The 20,279-nt window shown below is 41.3% G+C and overlaps 1 protein-coding gene across 4 annotated transcripts in view; it reads left to right on the forward strand.

Moving 5' to 3' along the window:
- MPPED2 (metallophosphoesterase domain containing 2) overlaps window positions 1-20,279 on the forward strand; it is a 167,947-nt gene that overhangs the window by 81,399 nt on the left and 66,269 nt on the right. For all 4 annotated transcript variants that reach the window (XM_036427372.2, XM_045577597.1, XM_036427371.2 and 1 more), the window contains one exon: window positions 7,244-7,469. In XM_036427372.2, coding sequence (XP_036283265.1) covers window positions 7,244-7,469 — 226 coding nt within the window. The remainder of the gene's footprint in view (window positions 1-7,243; window positions 7,470-20,279) is intronic.

The following is a 20,279-nucleotide window of genomic DNA, read 5'->3' on the forward strand; positions in this document are numbered from 1 at the left end:
TCATAGTTATGAGACTGACATGGCTCAATGTCTCCTGGAGGAGAAATCCATGACACAGCCAGGCAAACATCTAGAAATGGGGAGTTCTGTTTCATGGCACAAACAAGGAAGGTCATAACTGCTTGGAACTAGAGAACCATAGGTGGAAGAGTGATCTGAGGAGGACTTGAGGTAGGTCTAGAGCAGTGGTTCCTGACCTTTTTTGGCCACGCTCCGCCTAAGCATCTCTAAAATCTTGATACCCATCCCCCATGACAAATAATTCTTATTATTTAAAAAGTGAACTCCTGTTCATGTGGAGAAAGCCTAAAAGGCATTAACTTGGTCTAAACAAGCTTCCAAAGAACATGGCATTCATGAAAGAGAAAAATAAAGAATGAAAGAACAGTTGAAGTACTGAGGAAGAAATCACTAAGAAACTGTTAATAATAATAATATGAATGAGGTAAAAAAAAAAAAAAAAAAAAAAAAAAGCAGCAAATAAAGTCCCAAAACATATAATAGAGAACTGAAATGTATAAATATGTCACAATACATATTTATATACTGTATATGAGTCCCCCTAGAACCATAAGAAAAGCAAAAAATTCCCTGTGAATAACTCATTCTCGAATTGCCCCCCTTAAAAACCAAATTGCCCTCCTGTGTGACGTGTGCCCTACGTTGAGAACCACTGGCCGTATGGTTGTTAAAAATCTGAAATCACCTGATAGAAAAACTATCACAGGAGCAAAGGAGCTATTCTTTCTTCAAAAATATATATATTTTATTGATTGGTTGGTTGATTTTTACCAGAGAAGAAAGGAGAGAGATAGTTAGAAACATCGATGAGTGAGAAACATCAATCAGCTGCCGTCTGCACACCCCTACTGGGGATGTACCTGCAACCAAGGTACATGCCCTTGACTGGAATCGAACCTGGGACCTTTCAGGTGAAGGCTGACACTCTACCCACTGAGCCAAACCAGTTTCAGCCAAAGGAACTATTCTTGTCCCACTGGTGTCAATAACCTTGCCTGTGACTCTGCTTAGCGAGTGGCAGCACCTCCCTCGAACTGTTTCTTCATCACTAAAATGGAATTGGATAAATCAGTGGTTTTTCTTTTTCTTATTTCTAAGCCAGTGATACCTTTTGTCAAATGAAATCTTCCCCCAAACTGTAAAATAAAGGAAGGCAGGGCCCTCCCTTCTGCCCTTGGCTCTTTCCTCACATCACCCCACTCCAGCCCTCTAAGGCTCATGGGGCACAGCTTTCAAATCACTGCATCAGGCTGTCCGGCGGCTCCTTCTGGGTTCATGTGCTGTGATTTATAGGAGCCGTGTTAAGTGACAGATTTAATGTCCAGACTTTGATAAGGAAGGGAGGCTGACCTTGACACAGTTCGCTGTATGTGTGCTTTAAAGTTGTGGATTTATCAGACATGTGTGTACCTTGAAGACCTTAAACTTCACTGAATATTCTGTTTCTCTCTGCACATGCATTTAATTCTATGAAGATATTAGGGACGCTCCAAATGAGTAGTCACTGGGGAGAGATGGAAGCTGGATGTTATCTATCCCAGGTTATACTAGTCACAATGAGTGAGAAGTCGATCCTGGCACTTTTTTTGTTATTCAGTAAATATTAGACGGGATAGCTGACTGATGGGACAACAGGAGGAGGAAAGAAGTGGTGTGTTCAGGTATACATTTTGCAAGATTAGAATCATCTCGACAGAGATGGGTATGTTTGTATGTTTGTACTGTGTATAGTGTGGAGGCCTCATAGACCACCCACTCTAGATCCAGATGCCTTAATGACCTTAACAATACTTCTGTCAACTTGAAGGTGCCAGTTATTGCCTTTGGGAAAAGTCAAGTTTTCACTCCCATCTTCAGATGCCTTTTTTTTTTTTTTTTTTTAAATTTAGAATATTGCCATTATGACCAGGGAGTGATCCAGTTTGTGGATAAACTATTAGTAATATTTTTCAACTGGGAAGACTAATCATAATTACTATAATGCAGCTACTGAGTTATTATGAAGTGTTAGAAATTGTAGGTTCATGACATGTAGTATCTTACTTAATGCTCATCAAACTTTGGGGGTAGTACTATTAATTTCCTCCTGCCTATATTTTAGGAAACCGCATTTAAAAATAGTTGTTGGAGATTATTTAGTAGACTGGATTTGGAAGCAGGGAATAGGACACTTCAGGGGGACAGCATGACCCTGGTTTAAATCTTGCCATAGCCCTGAGGGCAAGCTCAGTTCCTGGAATTCTGAGGAAGCTCCTGGCAGTTCTCGGAGAGGTTCATTCATTCCTTCCACTTACTCAGCAGATACTAGCTGTGTGCCTGCCATTTGGACAGTATTGAACTGGGTACCTTGTGTAAAACAAAGAGCCACAAGCCACGCTTCATGCCTTCCAAGACCTCACAGTCTAAGGGGAGACAAGTCATATGCAAAGAGCAAAACTTAAAAAAAAATGGAGTGAAAAATAATTAACATCTACTGGTTGTTTATGCTCCATATCATGCATGTGCTTTAGAAGCTTTCTTCTTATAATATCTTGAAAACGACCTATGTGGGGATGCAGTTATTACCCACGTTTGCTAGCACATGTTAAGAGAACATAAGGACTCCATCCAGGGTTATGCAGCTGACACATGGCAAAGTCTGGAGTCCCCACTCTTCACTCCAGGCCACCTCCCTGGTTTAATTGTACTGGTTTAAAAACTTAATCACAAAGAACAGAAATGAGGGACATATAGTCAGAAAATATTAAGTAATACCTATAGATGTAAAGATGAAAAGGGAGAAAGTAATGAGCCAGCCAAGATGCGAAGGGAGCTGAGGAAGAAGATAGAGGAAGGGCAACATCAGAGGGGGAAGAGGAAACCAAAGTGGGACATTAGTATTTAATGAAATTGATACTTTGAGGGACAGGAATGCCACTGCAGCGGGATCAATAGAGGTGAGAATGGAGAAAAAAGTCTTGGCTTGGCTATTAGGTTAATAACAACATTACAGAGTAAGCTTTTGGAAGAGAATAGAAACAGAAGCCAGATTTTGTTGGGTAAATTCTGATAACCATTTGTCTCTAAGTTGCTAGTTCTGATAATAGAATCGTCCATCAGGCAATGCAAACATGATAAATGGGCCAGGTGTGAGAAGTAATAGAAAGGAGAGAGGTCTGTGGCAGACTGAAGGTCAACATTGCCTGATCTTTTAATTTTCCAAAATAAGCAAGAAAACCAGATATCCAGATTTCTAAATATTAGTTCAATTAAAAAAAAATAAAACAATTGAGGGTCAACTATAATACACCTGTGGGCGGAATTTGTCCTACTACCAGTTGCTAGTCTTTGGAATTCTCTTTTCAGAATTATAGAAGTGAAATGAGAAAGTATCTCAAAGAAGAAGCAAAAGTTAGGGATGAGGTGTGTGTGTGTGTGTGTGTGTGTGTGTGTGTGTGTGTGTGTGTGAAGGGCTGCTTGTTTTCTGTTTTCTTGGCGTGGGGAAACATCAACTCACTAAGGAGGAGGAATAAATAGAGAGAAAGACCCAATATAATCAGAGAGCTGTCTGGAAAAGGAAAGTGCCATTGGGAGTGGGAGGAATGGTATTAAGAGGCCAATTATTAGAAAGGTGAGATGAAGCAGAGTGATAGGACAGGAGGGAGTGAAGAGAGCCTATCTTGAGGTCAGAGGGCACATTGTATGACAAGAGGGGAGTCAAAAGGAGTCGGGAAGCTAGAGAGAACCTGGAAGAGTTTTATGATGACTGTTTAGGTAACAGGCCACAGCAAGAATGTGGGACAAATAAGACTATGGAGCAGCAGTGAGGACCCAGCTGGCTTTCATTATCCTTTAGGTTTTAAGTGAGCATCTATTTATGTGATACCAATAGATAACATGCAATACAAGATACAGATTAGAATAAGACTTAATTGCTGCTTCTAAGAGGTTATGGCCTCACCATGGTCTATAGCTCTATCCTGACTCAATGGACTAGTTTCCCACATATTATGCATCACTTTCTACTTCATTATATTGGTGAGTTAGCTGTGCTATTATTTGCCATATTTGTGAATTATCTGTACAATTATTTGCTCAATAGTTTTCTTTAAATCATCTCATGCATCATATGTATTGTAGGTTGAGGCAAAAGTAGGTCTACAGTTGTGAGTACGAAAAATTACAGTTCATTCTTGAATTATTATTTATTAATTATTGAGCTATTTTCCATATGAACTACTGAAACTTACTTTTGCCCCGCCCTGTATAAAAATGAAAAAGAAAAAAAAATGAATCTATATATTATTTGCACTGTTACATTATACTTTTCAAATGTGTATTTTTAAAACATACAAAAAAACACCATTTGACATTTTGCCAGAAGTTCATCTCCATTCCACCTAAAATAATTTTGTATATCACAAGTAGGACATATATCATGTCTTGGGAAAGATGGAACTGTTTAGTTGGTTGAGTCCCTTAGGTCATTCAAAGAAAGAATTTTCCCATGTGGTCTTGGTTTTTAATTTAGGCAGGTCTGAATAAAATGGATAAAAGCAGGCACCTTTTTGTTTGATGCTATTTGAATACCAAGACGTGTGGAGCGTGACTGCAGAAACTTCCAAATTAATCTGGTTTGGGGAAAAATAAAATGCTGTCAAGTAACAGGAGGTTTGTCAGCTGCCCTGCTTACACTTTTCATATAAAACATAAAGGTTGGCAGATTATAGATGAAAGGTCAGTTCAGCAAAAAAAAGAAAATATGTCAGACAATCTCATAACATAGGTGACAGAAAATGGAAGTTGGAAACTACTATTGGATTCCCGGGAAGAGATGAGTTTGTTGGCAGTGTGTAAATTTCATCACTGTTTCTGCGGCTGTTCATTTTGGTGGCTACTTCTTTATGTCGCGTCTCCCAATTTGATTTAAAAGACTCGGAGGAGTCCTATCTTCCTGAGAAAGATTTACTTTGCAGCAGCTTTATTTTATTTTATTTTTTAAAACTAGTCTGAAGGGGAATCGTGTACTTCCTTTTGCCTTGCCTCCCATTCTCACCCTTGCCATCCGTGAACCAAAGCTCTAAAATGGAAAAAGCGAGAAGCCAAAGCCCTCTTGCAAGAGCAGCGGTGCATAAAGAAAAAGGCTTAGAGTGAGTCCATCCTCGTGAATGATTAAAGAGGAACCGGGCAGCTGCAGTGTGACTTGTACAAATACAGTTGCCAGTAGGACCTGCCTTGGAACAGATGACTGTCCAGGAAAACGTTCCAGCCTTGGGAACACAGGTGAACCTGGGGGTGTCCTGTTAGGCCAGTGGGGTCACAGAGCCTCCGTATTAGAATTGTGGGGCATCTCACAAGTTTCCAGCGTGTGCCGTGCTGGGAATTTGCAGCCTGTTAGGTATCTTTCATCTGTATTTTGATCGCAAGGAATTGTGCAAAATGCTATCATTGTATCCGGGTAGTTTACAATATGCATTGCACTCCTTATTGCATTATGCTAATGTGGATTATAAACTCACATAAACATGCATTTGAGAGAAGCATTCTATTTTCCACGAGCTGTCCACCTTGCAAACAGCCGAGGCCAAAGGCATGTCACAGCATCCTGGGCTAGTCGTCAAGGATACTCACTGACATTTGGCTATTGTGTTTTCAGTTCCACCTTTCTTTCATTTTCTGACTCCTTCATCTCTCGCTTTAGCCTCCCCATTAATCTACATGCTGTTTGTGCTATTTTATTAGTTAGACGCCTAAAAAGTGAAAGCCAAAGAAAAACTAGTAGCATTGCAAAGCATATTTTAGCAATTTTAAAAATCCCTTCACTATTGGCAGATACGTTTGAGGTGTGCTGCTGGGATTGTGGATGTCACAGTGTAATCCCTACAGTTTGCATTGCAATCCACGTGGACTCATGACAAAATTTGCACTCCCCCTCCCCCCCCGCAAAAAAAGGGTACCATTCTCTTTCCCACTAAGCTTCATTAATTAAATCATTGACTCTGGCTTGCTGGTGAGGACGAGTTTTTTACAAGTGGATCCAGTGTCCTGCTAGTGGGAACGTTCACTCTTCCTGGAATAGCAGGGAACATTCATTTTGCCTTGGACCCTGGAGCCTCGGGAAGCTGGAATTACAGGCACCGTTGTCCCGCCCTTTTTTCTTTCAAAATAAAATGAAATAAAATGAAATGAGTAGCAGCAGCCCAGCGGTGAGGCTTGAGGCATGGGTAATGAAAATGAATAGAAAGGGCATTAATTTCAGGATGGGGACAGCTGCCCGACACTATCTCCCTTTGGATTTTGGTTCTTATAGCATCACCACGAGTTATTAATATGTATGATCTGTACTTTATTCAAATATTATAAATCTATGCAGAAGTCTGGTGTTTGGGTTTTCCTTTATAGCTTTCATTCTTCTTCCCAGAATTATCTCATTTCGATCGAGAAACTTTTGCATAAAAAGCACACACCGAGAACTCCCATTTCCATCCCATAAATATTAAAAGGGGGTTAAGCTTTACAGTATCTTTTCCCATCCCTGGTGGGTAGAAAGTTAGCCTGCTAATGGGGGAGGAAGAGGCATTATTAATGTTCTTTTTATTTCTGAGTCCAAAGGTAGACTTTAACTTAACATATGAAATTGTATTATGGCGTTCCTTTTGTTTGTTTAAATTATGGAATGCTTGGCTGTGCAACGTTTTTTTATATGAAGGATCTGTTAAAAATCTAGCAGTTATCTAAGTTGTTAAGAATAGTTGGTTGATATATATTTTATTAAGGTATGGTTGACATACGATATTATATTGGTTTCAGGCGTAAAACATAGCGGTTCTATGTCTACATGCCTTACAGTGTGGTCTGCTTATTTTCTGAGGACTAAACCAAGTCCAGACCTCTTTTAAGGATCGTGATTAAAGTGTTTTTTTTTTTGTTTTTTTTTTTCTGGATTCATCACAGTGACTCTGCAGCATACAGAAGAGGGAAATGGAACCAGAAAACTTAATGTCTTCTTAGTAGCTTTTCAGCTTCTTAGCAGCTTCTCATTTCCCGTTTATTGTCATTTTTGTTAGCATAAAGGGGTAGTCATAAATTTTGGTTCCCATGGAAATATAAAGGAATGTATGAGCTATTTCATTTGGGCATACCGGCTGCTAATCACGCAGTCTCGGCTGTTGTACTTTGTGATGGGAAATGAACGTGCTAATTGGTGCTCTTTTTTTTTTTTTTTTTTTTTTCCTTCTTTCAGGAAACCTGCCGTATGAATATAAAATAGTGATTGCTGGGAATCATGAACTGACATTCGATAAGGAATTCATGGCAGACCTCGTTAAACAGGACTACTACCGTTTCCCCTCTGTGTCTAAATTGAAACCAGAGGACTTTGACAACGTTCAGTCCCTCCTGACAAACAGTATTTACTTACAAGACTCGGAGGTAACAGTGAAGGGATTCAGGATATACGGTGCACCTTGGTAAGTGTTCATTTGAAGTCTTGCCCTCTGATGTGCTCAGCGCTAAGAAGGCGTGGTGCATGCAGACTTAGGTGCTTTAAACAAAAAGGATGAGGCTGGAAAGAAACCTTCTTGCTGGTTTCCTAACAGAACACTTAGTCTGGCACTGCTGGGGAGGGCTGTGTTTGTTGTTTGCATTGTGATGCAGATGTCTTTAAGCAAGATGGATGGGAGCAGGGCTTGGCCCATATGGGTAGGGCTTCCTGTGTCTCAGTGGGACACAGACGAATTTGGGTAAGGTCTCCATTGTTCCTCTCCATGTAGATTCAGCTACTCCGGTCAGCCTTCGCTCACTCATTTCCCCTCTCAGTAGATACTGGAAGCACTCATAAAATATCTTGCTTAGATTGGGGTTTCTCAACTCTTACTAATACGTCAATCATTGACTCTGAGAAAAATACAGATTTTGAAGCCCTGCCCCTGGAGACTCTGATTCTCCCTCCTGACGAGTGGAGCCCAGGAGTCCGTATTTTGCAAAAGCTGGTGCAGTGGCAGTTAGGAAACCACAGGCTGCGAGCTCAGTCCTAGAGTTCTCAGCACTGAGATCTAGAAAATGGGAAGCGGGGGCATATGCTTAGGGGCCAGTCAAGAAGTATTTTGATCTTGGCTCTATCAGTCATCTGTTGTCTGGTTTTGAAGAAGCTAATTCACGGAGGTTGAGCCCCAGTGTCTGCATCTCTAACGGGGTGAAAATGATACCTACTTCAGAGGGTTAGGATGAAGATTAAATCTGGTGACATTTGCAGTGGATTTAGCAGAGTCCTTGGTGGTTTGCTTAGGCCAGTGGTCGGCAAACTCATTAGTTAACAGAGCCGAATATCAATAGTACAATGATTGAAATTTCTTTTGAGAGCTGAAAACTGACTTCTGCGCATGGGCCACGAAGTTTCAATCTCAGTGTACATTTGCGCCCACCCATGTTATTTTGTGGAAGAACCACACTCCAGAGCCGCATGCGGCTTGCGAGCCACAGTTTGTCAACCACTGGCTTAGGATAATAATTACTACTTTTCTGGCCTTGGCTCTGCCACTAAGTATTTATAGGATTTTGAACCTTCAGAGTCAGTTTTTTCATCTTTAAAATCTGACAGTTCAGGAGATCCACATCAAACTGGTCTTGGATTTTTATAATTTGTGTAATATTTAAGTGTTCCATGTGTATATAGAGCAGAAGAATTAATGTTTACCAACACAACCTGGAGAAGTATTCCAGCCTTGCCCCAAGAGTTGCAGGTTAAGGCTGTAAGAGGACAAAGAGAGTACATTCAGATTGGCCACCCCATTCAACAGCTTGGTTTGTCCTCTGTAGCACAAAAAGTTGAGACATTTTCTATTTTATTTGGCATCCAAAAAGACTGATGAGTGGGTACAGGAAGTATTTCCATGTTAAAATCAGCCTGGCAATGATTTTGAACTCTTAACTGAGTCCTTACTATGCGTGCCAGGCACTACCATATTTCCCCCAAAATAAGACATCCTCCAAAAATAAGACCTAACGCATGGAAAGATGACATCCCCTGAAAATAAGACCTAGCGCAACTTTGGGAGAAAAAATTAATATAAGACACTGTCTTATTTTCGGGGAAACGGTATTTTACATCCTATTTACACTTTACCTTTCTTTAAGAGGTAGGCACTGCTATGATTCTTATTTGGTAGATGAGAAAACTCGGGCACAGAAAGGTTCAGTAACTGCTCAAGAATCACACATATCAAATGGCAGGCTCCTGATTTGAGTCTGACAGTTGGGTACATGAATGGCTGGGGTGGCAGTGGTCACAGTGTGGGAATCAGAGGTTATTATCTGCAGTGGCTATACCCAGATTTCTTGATGTATGTCAATTAATTACTTTATATGTGAGAAAGCAGTAAAGGGAAAAGAGAATAAACAGCAGAAACTAATCTTGTTAAATAGGACCCTGAAAACCGACCTCAGGGTAGAATGGGAGGTTGATATGAGCATTTCTGGGTAAACAGCAGGAGAGAGGGGGAGCATTTCAGCTGCTTCTTACTGACTGTCAGGTAATTGAGACATGACCTCTGACAGACAGAGCAGCTCTATGTGGAGTCTGGCCATTTATTCAATAACTTCAGATGATTTCAGAAATATCTTCAAAGGGCACAGAAGATTGAAGGCTACTCCTGAACATGCAGGACTTTCCAAGATCCCTGGCTTGATAGTTGCAGAAGTGATGATAGCAAACAAACTTCCCCTCTCTCTGTGCAGATATATTAGACCTGTGTAGCGTCTGGTTTAGCTAAATCAGATTATGGCTGTGATGAATGAGGGAGTGATTTTTGGATCCTGGGGCAGATTTTGGAGCATCTCAAGAAATAAAAAACATAGTAATTCAAATATGGGATATGATGGTGGGTAATACATTTTTGCTGGTGGTACAAACTTCGGACAAAGTTTATGTCCGCACTGGGTTCATATTATTCCGAAGTTTTACTTGAATATTGGAAAAGGTGGTAAAGTCAAGAAAATAGGCACCATTAGCCATCTGAAATGTTGTCCTGAGGTTGGTTTTATACATATTTTGTTTTCAGAAAGCTTGAACTACTTTCTGCCTAGCACCTCGCTACAGCAAAGGAGATCTTTACATAGAATTTGTGTCAATCTATAGGAATTGTTACTGCTTTGTCTTTTGATGAAAAATGCAAAGGTTGGTGAAAAGGAAATTTCAGTCTCATCTGAAATTTTGGAGGCGCCAGAAATGTGGATCTTACTGGGAAGCTGTTTTGTCAAACTTAATATTCCCAGGACTGTTGATCATCTGAACACTGACTTAGGGGAGCTTCCAGGAGCATTTCTGTGCAGGGAGGGCAGGTTTCCACAGATATCCCACTTATTCAGTTCTGGGACCTGGGGTGCGTGTCTGAACATCTTCATGCATCTGTTTTCTCACCTCTGAAGTGGGAGATAGCATCCTGATGTCCCTCACGCAGTTGTTAGGAGGATAGATGAGTTAATGCATTCACAGTGCGCAGAAGACTTCCTAGCATCCAGTAAGCATTTGAGAAGCTATTACGGACATAGGGTGTTTCCAGTCTATTTTATACCTGTGTCCACTCCATACGAAGACTATTGCACTAGGAGTCAGATGGGGTGGGTTCTAGCCTCTGCTGATTGGGAGACAAGGTGAATCTCTTAACTTCTATCTTGTCAAAAAACGGGCAACGAATTCTATACTAGTCTCTTCCTGTGCAACTCACTTGAACATCACCAAAGTCAGAATCTTCAAAATCAGGATTTTGTGAGTATACTTTATTATTTTAATATCTTGCATACAATTTTTTAACCTCTTTCATGTTAAGAATTCAACTAGAAGCTAAGTTACCACTTTTCTGGCTCCCAAGTTAGGTTTTTCCTTTCCTGAGATTGTCCCATTGGTGGCTGCTTGCTTAGTAACCCATTAGATAGTGTAACCTCCCAAACTATGGGAACAGGTTTACATTTGATATACATGCCTTTTCAGTGACTTTTTTTGTGGGGGAAATATTAAGTTCTCTGATTTGTTGATTTGCTAGTGGTGCTAATCAATAAAACAGAAATCAAAATAAGGACCTATTGTAGATACTAAAGATTTCCATCCTGTCATGGGTTTCTCAAAAGTAATTGCCATCTGACCAAGAAGATAGCTATGACTCATGCATCTAAAAAATGTGACTTGGTCTCCCACAGAAAAGGAGCATTAGTCCACATTCATTACATGTTTATAGCTTGAAATACTACAACTCATAAACATGTGATGAGAGCTTCCTAAAGATCAGGGAGGATGAAAGCAGTATCTCCTGGTTTACCATGTAGTCGGTATATGTACGTGGAAAATAACGGACAGTGCTTTCACATTGCAGTGCACTGTGGTGTTCCTTAGATCCCCAAGGAAGGCGGTTTGGAGATGGTTTGTTGGGCCTGGGGAAATTCACTGGTCCACACTGAAGACATGTAAGTGGGGTACCTTGTCCAGGGAGAAAGATGAACTCCTGGAAGGAGGATGAAAGTTGATGCCTTCCTGGGGACACCCCTGCCTCAGGAGGCCTTTTGACAGCTGCTTGTGGCTTCTGTCTATTTTCCTTCACCATCTCGTTATTCCAGGAATCTTAAAGAAAGGCTGGATGCGCTGTCGTCTTTGGGTGTCGCAGGTCAGCCACACCTTTTCTTAACTTCTCCTGTTATGTTTTTCTCCCCCTCCTTGGGGGGGACAGAAGAGGAGGGGTCTGTGTTGCAGACAACTAGGTCCCCTTAGGATTTTACTGTCCCCACAGGAAAGCTTGTGGGTTTCTTGTATCCCTCCTGTTGATTCTCTGCCGCCAAGATGCTTCCTGATTTCCTCTTTATGATCCCTCAGCTCTGCAATGTCTTTTCCAAAGGCTGAGTATGGTTAGAAAGGGGAGACAACACTCTAACCTGTCCAATTAGCCACTGTGGTAACAAACCGCTCTTCTGGCCACGGTGGAGGGACAGTGGCATTTCTGAATAATTTTTTTTGTATTTTTGGTTACTGATCTGTGCAGCCAGCATTTTAGTGCAAGCAAGTTTTGGTAAACTCACTTGTGGGACTTGGCATTTAAACACTCACTAGCCCCTTCCTTTTTTTTTTTTTTAATTTCAACTGCTCTTTTGTTACTAAGGTACTGTTTAGAGGGGAAAATCCTGGTGCTACTTGATCAGCAGCCCAGCTACAAAGAGTAGAGTCTATATTGCACTGAGCAGAGCGGTTGGCGGTTCAGCAGCAGCCTGCATCTCGGTCCCCTCTTCCACAGCAGCGCCGAGCCGGTCTCCCGTGGCTTTTAATGAATATGAGTGGGGCTTTCCTATGTGCAGGAATCTGATCTCTGGGCTGACCAAGGGGTCAGGAACAAAGAGCACACTTTCTCATGTTAGAGTAGGCCCAGGTGTAATTTGTCAGATTTAGTAACTGTGGAGGGAAGTGCCTTAACTTCTGCAGCAGGAAAATTAGATCAGGGGCCTAGGCAGCATAATTCTAAAATGGCTGAAATAGCAAGAGAAAGCCCACGGAGTTGCATTTTCAAAGGAGGTGTGTGTAGGACATCCTCCCTTCACCCCCCTCCTCGCCTCTCCCCTTTTAGGATCATAGGCATATTGAGTTCATTCATTCATTCATTGAGATGTAATTTTCTCAGGATTTTTCGAAGTGGGAGTTAAGTGTTGATTCCACTCTGTGGCATTGGTAATTGTGCTTGCATGCCAACAGCCACAACGTTGCTCACATTTCCTTGTCCTGTTCAGTGCAGGAGTGCTCTATGTTTACCCCGTCAGAAAAGCGTCAGATGCTTTAATTTCCAATTACAAGTTTTGTAATGCATCATGTACTTTGATGACAGTCTTCAAGTTCTCGAAATAGCAAACAAATTAACAGCAGATATTGAGAGGACTCGAAAACCAATTGGCAGCTCATATGATAGAATTCAGATTTGAGGGTGGGTGGAACGGGCTCATTTATTTTATGATGGCAATCATGCTTTGCCATTAACTTGGCCAAAAAAAAAAAAAAAAAAAAAAGGAGAGGAAGAAGAAGAAGAGGAAGAGGAAGAAGAAGAAGAAATAAAGAAACACCTCCACATTCAGCAGGAAAGCCCTTTCACACTAAAGAACCAGAACTATACACACAATGTTTGTTCTGTACCATGTTCTCAGGATTCCCGCTTTTATTCAGGAGGGTTCAGAAAGGTATTGGCACAGAAAAAGGTCTGTGTGCTGTGTGTGTGTGTGTATGCATGTGCGTGCTAAACAAATATGCACTCCACTTTTACATGGTTCTGTTTAAAGGCCCAGGCTAGCATTTCATTTTTGTTGGCTCAGGGCCCACAGACTCTCCCATAAGGAAACCTATGGTCGGGCCGGTTTTGCTCTAAAGTTTCAGGCTCTGTTTACATTTTTGCCCGTTTCAGAATGCAGCTGACTGCTCTTCAAGCCGCCCGGGCCCCATTCACTTCTGGTTTGACAACTGCCCTGTTTATTTGAAAAAGGAGAAAGCAAAGCCGACCGCTTTGCTTCCTGTCTCCCATTGACGGCCGTGTCAGTATCTACCATTTCGAAAGGCGGTGTATGCCGACCTTGTGATGTCGGAGTCACCTCAATACCTACCTTCCCTCTCACTCTGTCCAAACTTGGGCGGCCTGTCCTGTGCCTTCCTCTGATGTGTTGGTGGTGGTGGTTGTGTAGATAGATGGGGCATGGAAGTGTTGGTGTGCATATCAGCCATTGGCATAGCTTAAGTGTTTGCCCGTGCATTCTGAGAGACAAACTCAGTCAGTAGACAATGATAATAAACTGACATTTGGATGGTATTTTTCACTCAGAGTTTTGACATGTTATCACATTCACAGTAATCCTAAATAATTAAAATTTAAGTGGAAAAACTATTCAAAACAATCAAAATCAGCAGAGTATGTATGGAGAGCAACACTAGCCAGCACTTACAAGTGTCTATAGGTCTCCTTGGTATTGTCCCGTTTTGACGCAGGAGACCAAGATAGTTTTTGACAGAAGGTGACGTGCCCAAAGTTAGTTTGGGGAGAAGAGGGGCTAGAATCCCAAGTTCCTTTGCTGAGTTCTTTAGACTAAACCAGGGTATTCCTAGTAGCCGCTGATGTCCCTCTGCTCCTTCACGAGGCAACGCAGGAAGTGGCCACTTAGAGCTCTCGGCTGTGTCCATCTAGTGACACAAAGGGCAGACAGAAGTCCAGGCCAGTGGGCTTCAGGAACTCTCAGTACTTGGTGATAAGGTGCCTGCAGGGGAAATAGGAATGTGGAGGTGACAGAACCAAGGGACAATCTATTATCTCTTACATGGTGTGATCTGGAAACTAGGATTTTAAAAAGGAAAAAATCTACTTCTTGTAAGACCTGGACCAGCTCCTCTGGTCTTTATGCTCCATAGAGACAGAGCTTCCATTTGCTTTGAATACCGATCAGGGGGCCAGGTGTAAGGTGCATGTGGCTTTTTCCCACCAGGAACCAAGTAGCAGGTGAGAGACAGCAGCCCTGCGCATATGGACCGAGAAGAAAGTGCTGGCCACGTGCCCCCACTGAAGTCAGGCCTGGCGAGAGTCCAGGCACCAGGCTACAGAGAAGGCCTGGACCTTTATGCTGAGACCCAGCTGGCTGGCTGCTGGGTGTTCTTTCGTCCTCTCATGTTAAAGTGACAGCTTTCTTTTTAATCCAGAGCTAGTGGTGGATGGAAGGGATTCTACAGTGGCTATAAACTCCATGAGGGCAGAAATCCTGTTGGCTTCGTTCTCTAGGCATACCCCAGACCTGTGGTCAGCAAACTGCGGCTCACAGGCCACATGCGTCTCTTTGGCCCTTTGAATGTGGTGGCTCTTCCACAAAATACCATGGCCTACGTGAGTCTATTTTGAAGAATTGGCGTTAGAAGAAGTTTAAGTTTAAAAAATTTGGCTCTCAAAAGAAATTTCAATTATCGTACTGTTGATATTTGGCTCTGTTGACTAATGAGTTTGCTGACCACTGCCCTAGGCTAGCTCAGTGCTGACTGGAGTGGATGCTAAGTTCATATCTGCTGAATGAATGAATGAATGAATGAATGAGGTGGTGACAGTAGAGATGTGCCTGTGGTTGATGGACTGAAGGTCTACCCAGATAAGACACCCAGTTACAAAAGGAAAGAAAATATTTCCAATACAAGACCTAGCATAGTCACTGATCTATAAGGAGGACCAGAAATGGTAGAGTGTAATGGAATCAAACAGAGTGCTAAATTATATCCATGCGCTTCATGAACATATCTGGATCCTTCCTGAACATTCAACAATACCGAAAGCATAGCAACATCTCTCCAGGTGTGCAGGTTTAGTCAAGATGAAGAATGGGAGTAGTTGGACAAATTAACTTGAAGGCAGTGAGAGTTTTCAAAGGAAACCTCCAACAATAGTTTTAGGCTCTTCATTGTCATCTTTTCCCCTCAGATGCCTTATCTCCAGGTTGTGAGCAGTGTGGAAGTCTCCCTTAGAGTTGGAGACTCTCTCCAAGCTGTGGTAAAGGAAGTCAGTGTGAGGTGTGAGCTTGGTAGGAAGCTAGACCAGATGGGCCCTCAGCAAGTCCTTGGGATATTAGAAACCAGTTTTCAAATATTTAATATTCTCCTGTTGCAGTGGTGGAATTCTCAGTGGTTGAATTCTTAGAGTTAAACTGAAGTCATGTAGATTCTGTGCCATTTATTTTTAAGCTATTTGGCAAACACGGATTTCTCACTTTATACTCTGAACACTAAGTGCAGTGTGAATTTCTCTAGTGTTACCAGGGAGTCCCGTGGGGCGCCATTGACTGTCTTGACCCATTTTTGCCAGGTTCCCGTTCATTGCTGCTGCTTTGCCTTCCAGGGGCCCATTTCTCCCCTGTAGCTCAGATGTTCTCACAAGTGAGTTCAGGTAACTACATGAGTTCCTTTAACTCACTTACCTTGTTATTTAATTTTCCTGAACTGCAAATTCATCTGTCAAAATGAGTAAGCAAATAATAATTAGTATATATTGAGTCTCACCCACATACAGTTATTTTATATAACACTAGTAGTCCTGCACATGAATCCATGCACCAGTAGCTGGCCAATAGCTCACTGCCACCCTTCAGTAGCTCTCCGCCCACTGCCCCACCCTCCTGCAGCTTCTCCCACCCCTCTTTCCCCTGCTCCCTTTCATAGCTTGCTGCCCTGCCCCCTCCTGTAGCTCTCCGCTGACCAACTACTTGTAGCCAATAATTCGCTACACTGCCCTCCTGTAGCTCCCCCACCTCACCCCCAACACACACACATAGCTTGTAGCTCGCTGCCCCACCCTCCATGATCCAGTCATTATGCAGTTGGTCGTTACACTTCATGGCCTAATGACACTTCATGGCGTAATGACCATTTGCATATTATAGCGAAGGTAATTTTACAAACCCCACATGGACGTGATAAATTTGGTTACAAAAGTTAAATAACTTACCCAAGGTGTTCAAGTTCAACCCCACAGCCTTTTTTTTCTTTTCTTTTTTTGTTAATATTCAGTATATATTTCATGGAATTAAAATGTAATGATGGTGCTAAGATTCTAGCACTCAGTAAATGCTCAGTAAGTATTATTTTCTTCCCTGAAAAGTAGCAGTTGTGCAGTTTTGTAATGGCTAGGTTTTTTGTTTGTTTGCTTTTGTTTTGTTTTGTAATCCTTACCCTCAGATATGTCCATTGATTTTAGAGAGAGAGAGAGGAAGAGAGAAACATCAGTGTGAGAGAGAAACATAGATCATTTGCCTCCAAGATGTACCCTACCAGGGATTGAACCCAAATCCTAAACATTGCCTTGACGGGAATCAAATTCGCAGCCTTTTTGGTGTATGGGATGATGTTTCAACCAACTAAGCCACTGCCCAGGATTCTGTTTTTCTTTTTTCTATGATGGTATACCAGTGTAGAAGGGGAGAAGAAAAGGGAACAGAAATGAAGTGAATAGAAAACTTAGTCTAAGAAAATGGTTACCCTTATTTTGTGTGTGTTTGCGAAAGAGAGAATTTTAAAAAGCAATTATTGTACAGTTTCTTTGCACAGCAAGTTGCTTATGATCTGGATAACTGCAAACCATTTAAGGAAGGAACTCCATATATCAGCTGCACTAAGTCAAAAGACATAGAAGAGTGAATGGATGTCTGTTAAATGAAGACATATGGGCATTTTTAAGGTCACTTAACATGAGTATCGTTTTGAATATATCAGTAACACTTGGGACTGTGTTTTCACCCAAGAAAAATAAAGGTAATCTTGGATGGGAACTATAAATTGAATGTGGAATGTTCCATGAGGACTGCTTACACAGGAAATTAGTGACAAATTTGACAGCCTCTGCATTAGCAGAATGTATCTACATTCTGTAAAATGCAGAAAAGATGAATTATAAATCTGCATTAATTCAGGAGAGGATATAAGTTTTGGCCAAATATTAGAAAAGATTAGCTTGGTTAAAGTGTAAATACAGTTACTATAATAAGTAATGTCCAAGTATAAAATTTACAGTGAAAAATGAAAAAAAAAATGAAGAGAAGCACTTGGTATATAAAAGGGAAATTAGAGAAAATAGTTAAGAACTAGCTATCATAAATAAGATTCTTCCCAGAATAAAACTTCCCAAGACAGCATTTGAATGTGCTGGTGATATTTATTGGGTAATTTTGATACTTTCAGGCCTAATGTCTGGCATGTGGGTTTAGGATAGCTCACATTTTTTAAAAAGTGGTGCTAAAATTTCATATGAACTCCTAGTAAATCAACACTGAAGACTAAGTAAAACCAATACTATGTTTGCAAAGAAAAAAAGAAAAAAAGTTCAGATTAGGCACACTGGTTTTCCATTTTTTCCCCCTAAAATTGGCTGTGTGCTTTTTTTTTTTTTTTTTAAACATATTTTGTACAAAATGATTGCGCTTAAGACTAAGTGGCTCTGATGCCTGCCTGGCTTCATAACTGGAAATTACTCTTATTTTTTCTCACTACATTTCACGCTACTGTATGTATTGAAGTTTGGGGACATATTCAGTCCGAACATTGAATCCAATAAGATGTTCCGAGTTTTCATGCCCCGGTGGCTCCGAGTATCCTGGTTCTAAAGAGAGGATTATGGAAGTTTTTGTTTTTTTTTTTGGGGGGGGGGGGGGGCGGACTTTTTCATTGTATTCATGACTTAAAAGTCTAATCTCCAATTCACTAGCCATCATCTGGCCTCTGTTTTTATTTGGAATGAAGAATCAGTAAAAACAACTTCTTGCTTTGATTTTTTTCAGAACAAACAAAAGATGTGAGACTAAAACCTACTCAGAAATTGATAATGGCAAAACTAGTTGGAAATAAGACCGTTGGGCAATTATTAGCCACTTTCACTACACTTTTTTTTTTTTTTTTACTTCTTAACCTTTGGTGTTATGACTTAAAGGAAAAAATACTGTGGAGAAGAAATTTCAGAAGCTCCATTTGTGGGGTTTGCTTATATATTTACATAAATTAATACAGAGGAAGCATTAAAGAATGAGGTTTTAGGCTATGCTCGTGATTCCTCTGTTAGTATACATTTCTTGTGCGTCTCTCTCTCTCTCTCTCTCTCTCTCTCTCATCCCCCACCCCCACATGAACAGCAAAGATTACTTTCTAATCCAAATCCAGCCTCTCCCTTAAAAAGATATACTTCTGCAAGAAGAATTTACCTATTGGTCCAGCAGTATGAGTAGGAAAAATGGGAGGAAACCTAAGGGAGTGTGTGGCCTTGACCTCTGTGCTTTTAAATAGCTCTTTCCGGAGACCAGTTCTGTCTGGCTGTGGCTTGCAGCAGTTTCAGAGACAGGCCCAGGAAAGGCCAGGGAATTTTCTGGGTACTGGGCACCTTTGTACATTCAAAAACCCTGCTTATGTGCTGTTCAGTATGTCTATTAAAGGGAAAATCTGAGACCGAGAAGGGTATTGCTTTTAAGGTTGTTTGCTACAGAAATGACCTTCTGTGGAGTTTGAACTCTGTTCTGAAAAGCCTGAGAGAAACAGGATCACTGCTTTGGAAATTCTGCAGTTTGGCTGGCCTGCAGACCACAGGCTGAACAGTACAGGGAAGTCAGCACAGAGATTTGTAACTGTTGATATTTATGGTATTCATTACAAATGTTTTTCTCTCCTTGATGATTGCAATAAACAGAATAACCCGATTATTGATAGAGCAGAATGCAAATATACCAGGGACAAATGCATTCTCTTTGTCCATTGAACTTAATACTCTTCTTGGGACCAAGACAAAAAACAAACAAACAAACAACACACACACACACACACCACCACCACTACCAACAACAAAATAACCAGACATCTAAATTCCTAAAGATTGTTTCCTAAGCTGTATAAACTCTCTTCACTGAACCAGATACACCGATGAAGACTGTACAATTCCAGTAAAAATTCACACATTCACCTGGTTTTAGTCATTTAAGAATTAGCATCAGTCATCAGAGAGCAGTGTTATGTTTTCCTTCTCATATTTAGCAGTAAGCATTTCAAAAGCCATGTCTCCACTAAAAATATACAGAGGGCTCATCGCATTACCAAAAACATATAAACATACGGAGAAAATGAAAACTGAGAGGTACTACACCACAAGTAGAACAGCAATGTTCCCTTATGCATGTTCTTTTTCTTTTTTTTCTTTCATTCTACTTCCCTGGGATTTTGAATATTCTTACAGTGGGTAAGTCTTTGTTTTTACAGCCAGGGAAAAAAGGCCACCTTCTCTTGTAAAGAGTGTGTGGAGGGGTAATTTGGCGATGGACTCTCTTCCAACATTGTGCTGACCCTGTGTGTACAGTTCTTGTATATTTGTGGGCCTGGACGTGCGCACACATTTCACAGATGACCTGTGTGGTGGGCCATTGCAAATGCTGGGGAGGTGATAGCATCCATCCTAATCAACAAGTGCTGTGGTTTGCCAGGGTGACATGGAAGGATTCCCCAGAGCACCCAGGGCCAGCCTCATTCTGAGGGAAGCTGTTTCCTCTTTCTCATCAGAATCTCCAGAAGGTGGCACCTACAAGGCTCATTTGGTGCTGGGTGATGGAGGGAACCCAGACCTCTTTGGTGCCACTTTTTGACTTATCCCTGAACATGGTACCCTGGGACGTGGGGTCTGCGGGTCTGGCTTTACAGGATGTGACTTCACTGGAGGAAAGCCTGGTGCGTACCTTTGCTTATTTGTATTCCTGTGCTGTAACCTCCCCTCTTC

The sequence above is a fragment of the Pipistrellus kuhlii genome, unplaced genomic scaffold, assembly GCF_014108245.1.
Source record: "Pipistrellus kuhlii isolate mPipKuh1 unplaced genomic scaffold, mPipKuh1.p scaffold_m20_p_9, whole genome shotgun sequence".
NCBI lineage: Eukaryota > Metazoa > Chordata > Mammalia > Chiroptera > Vespertilionidae > Pipistrellus > Pipistrellus kuhlii.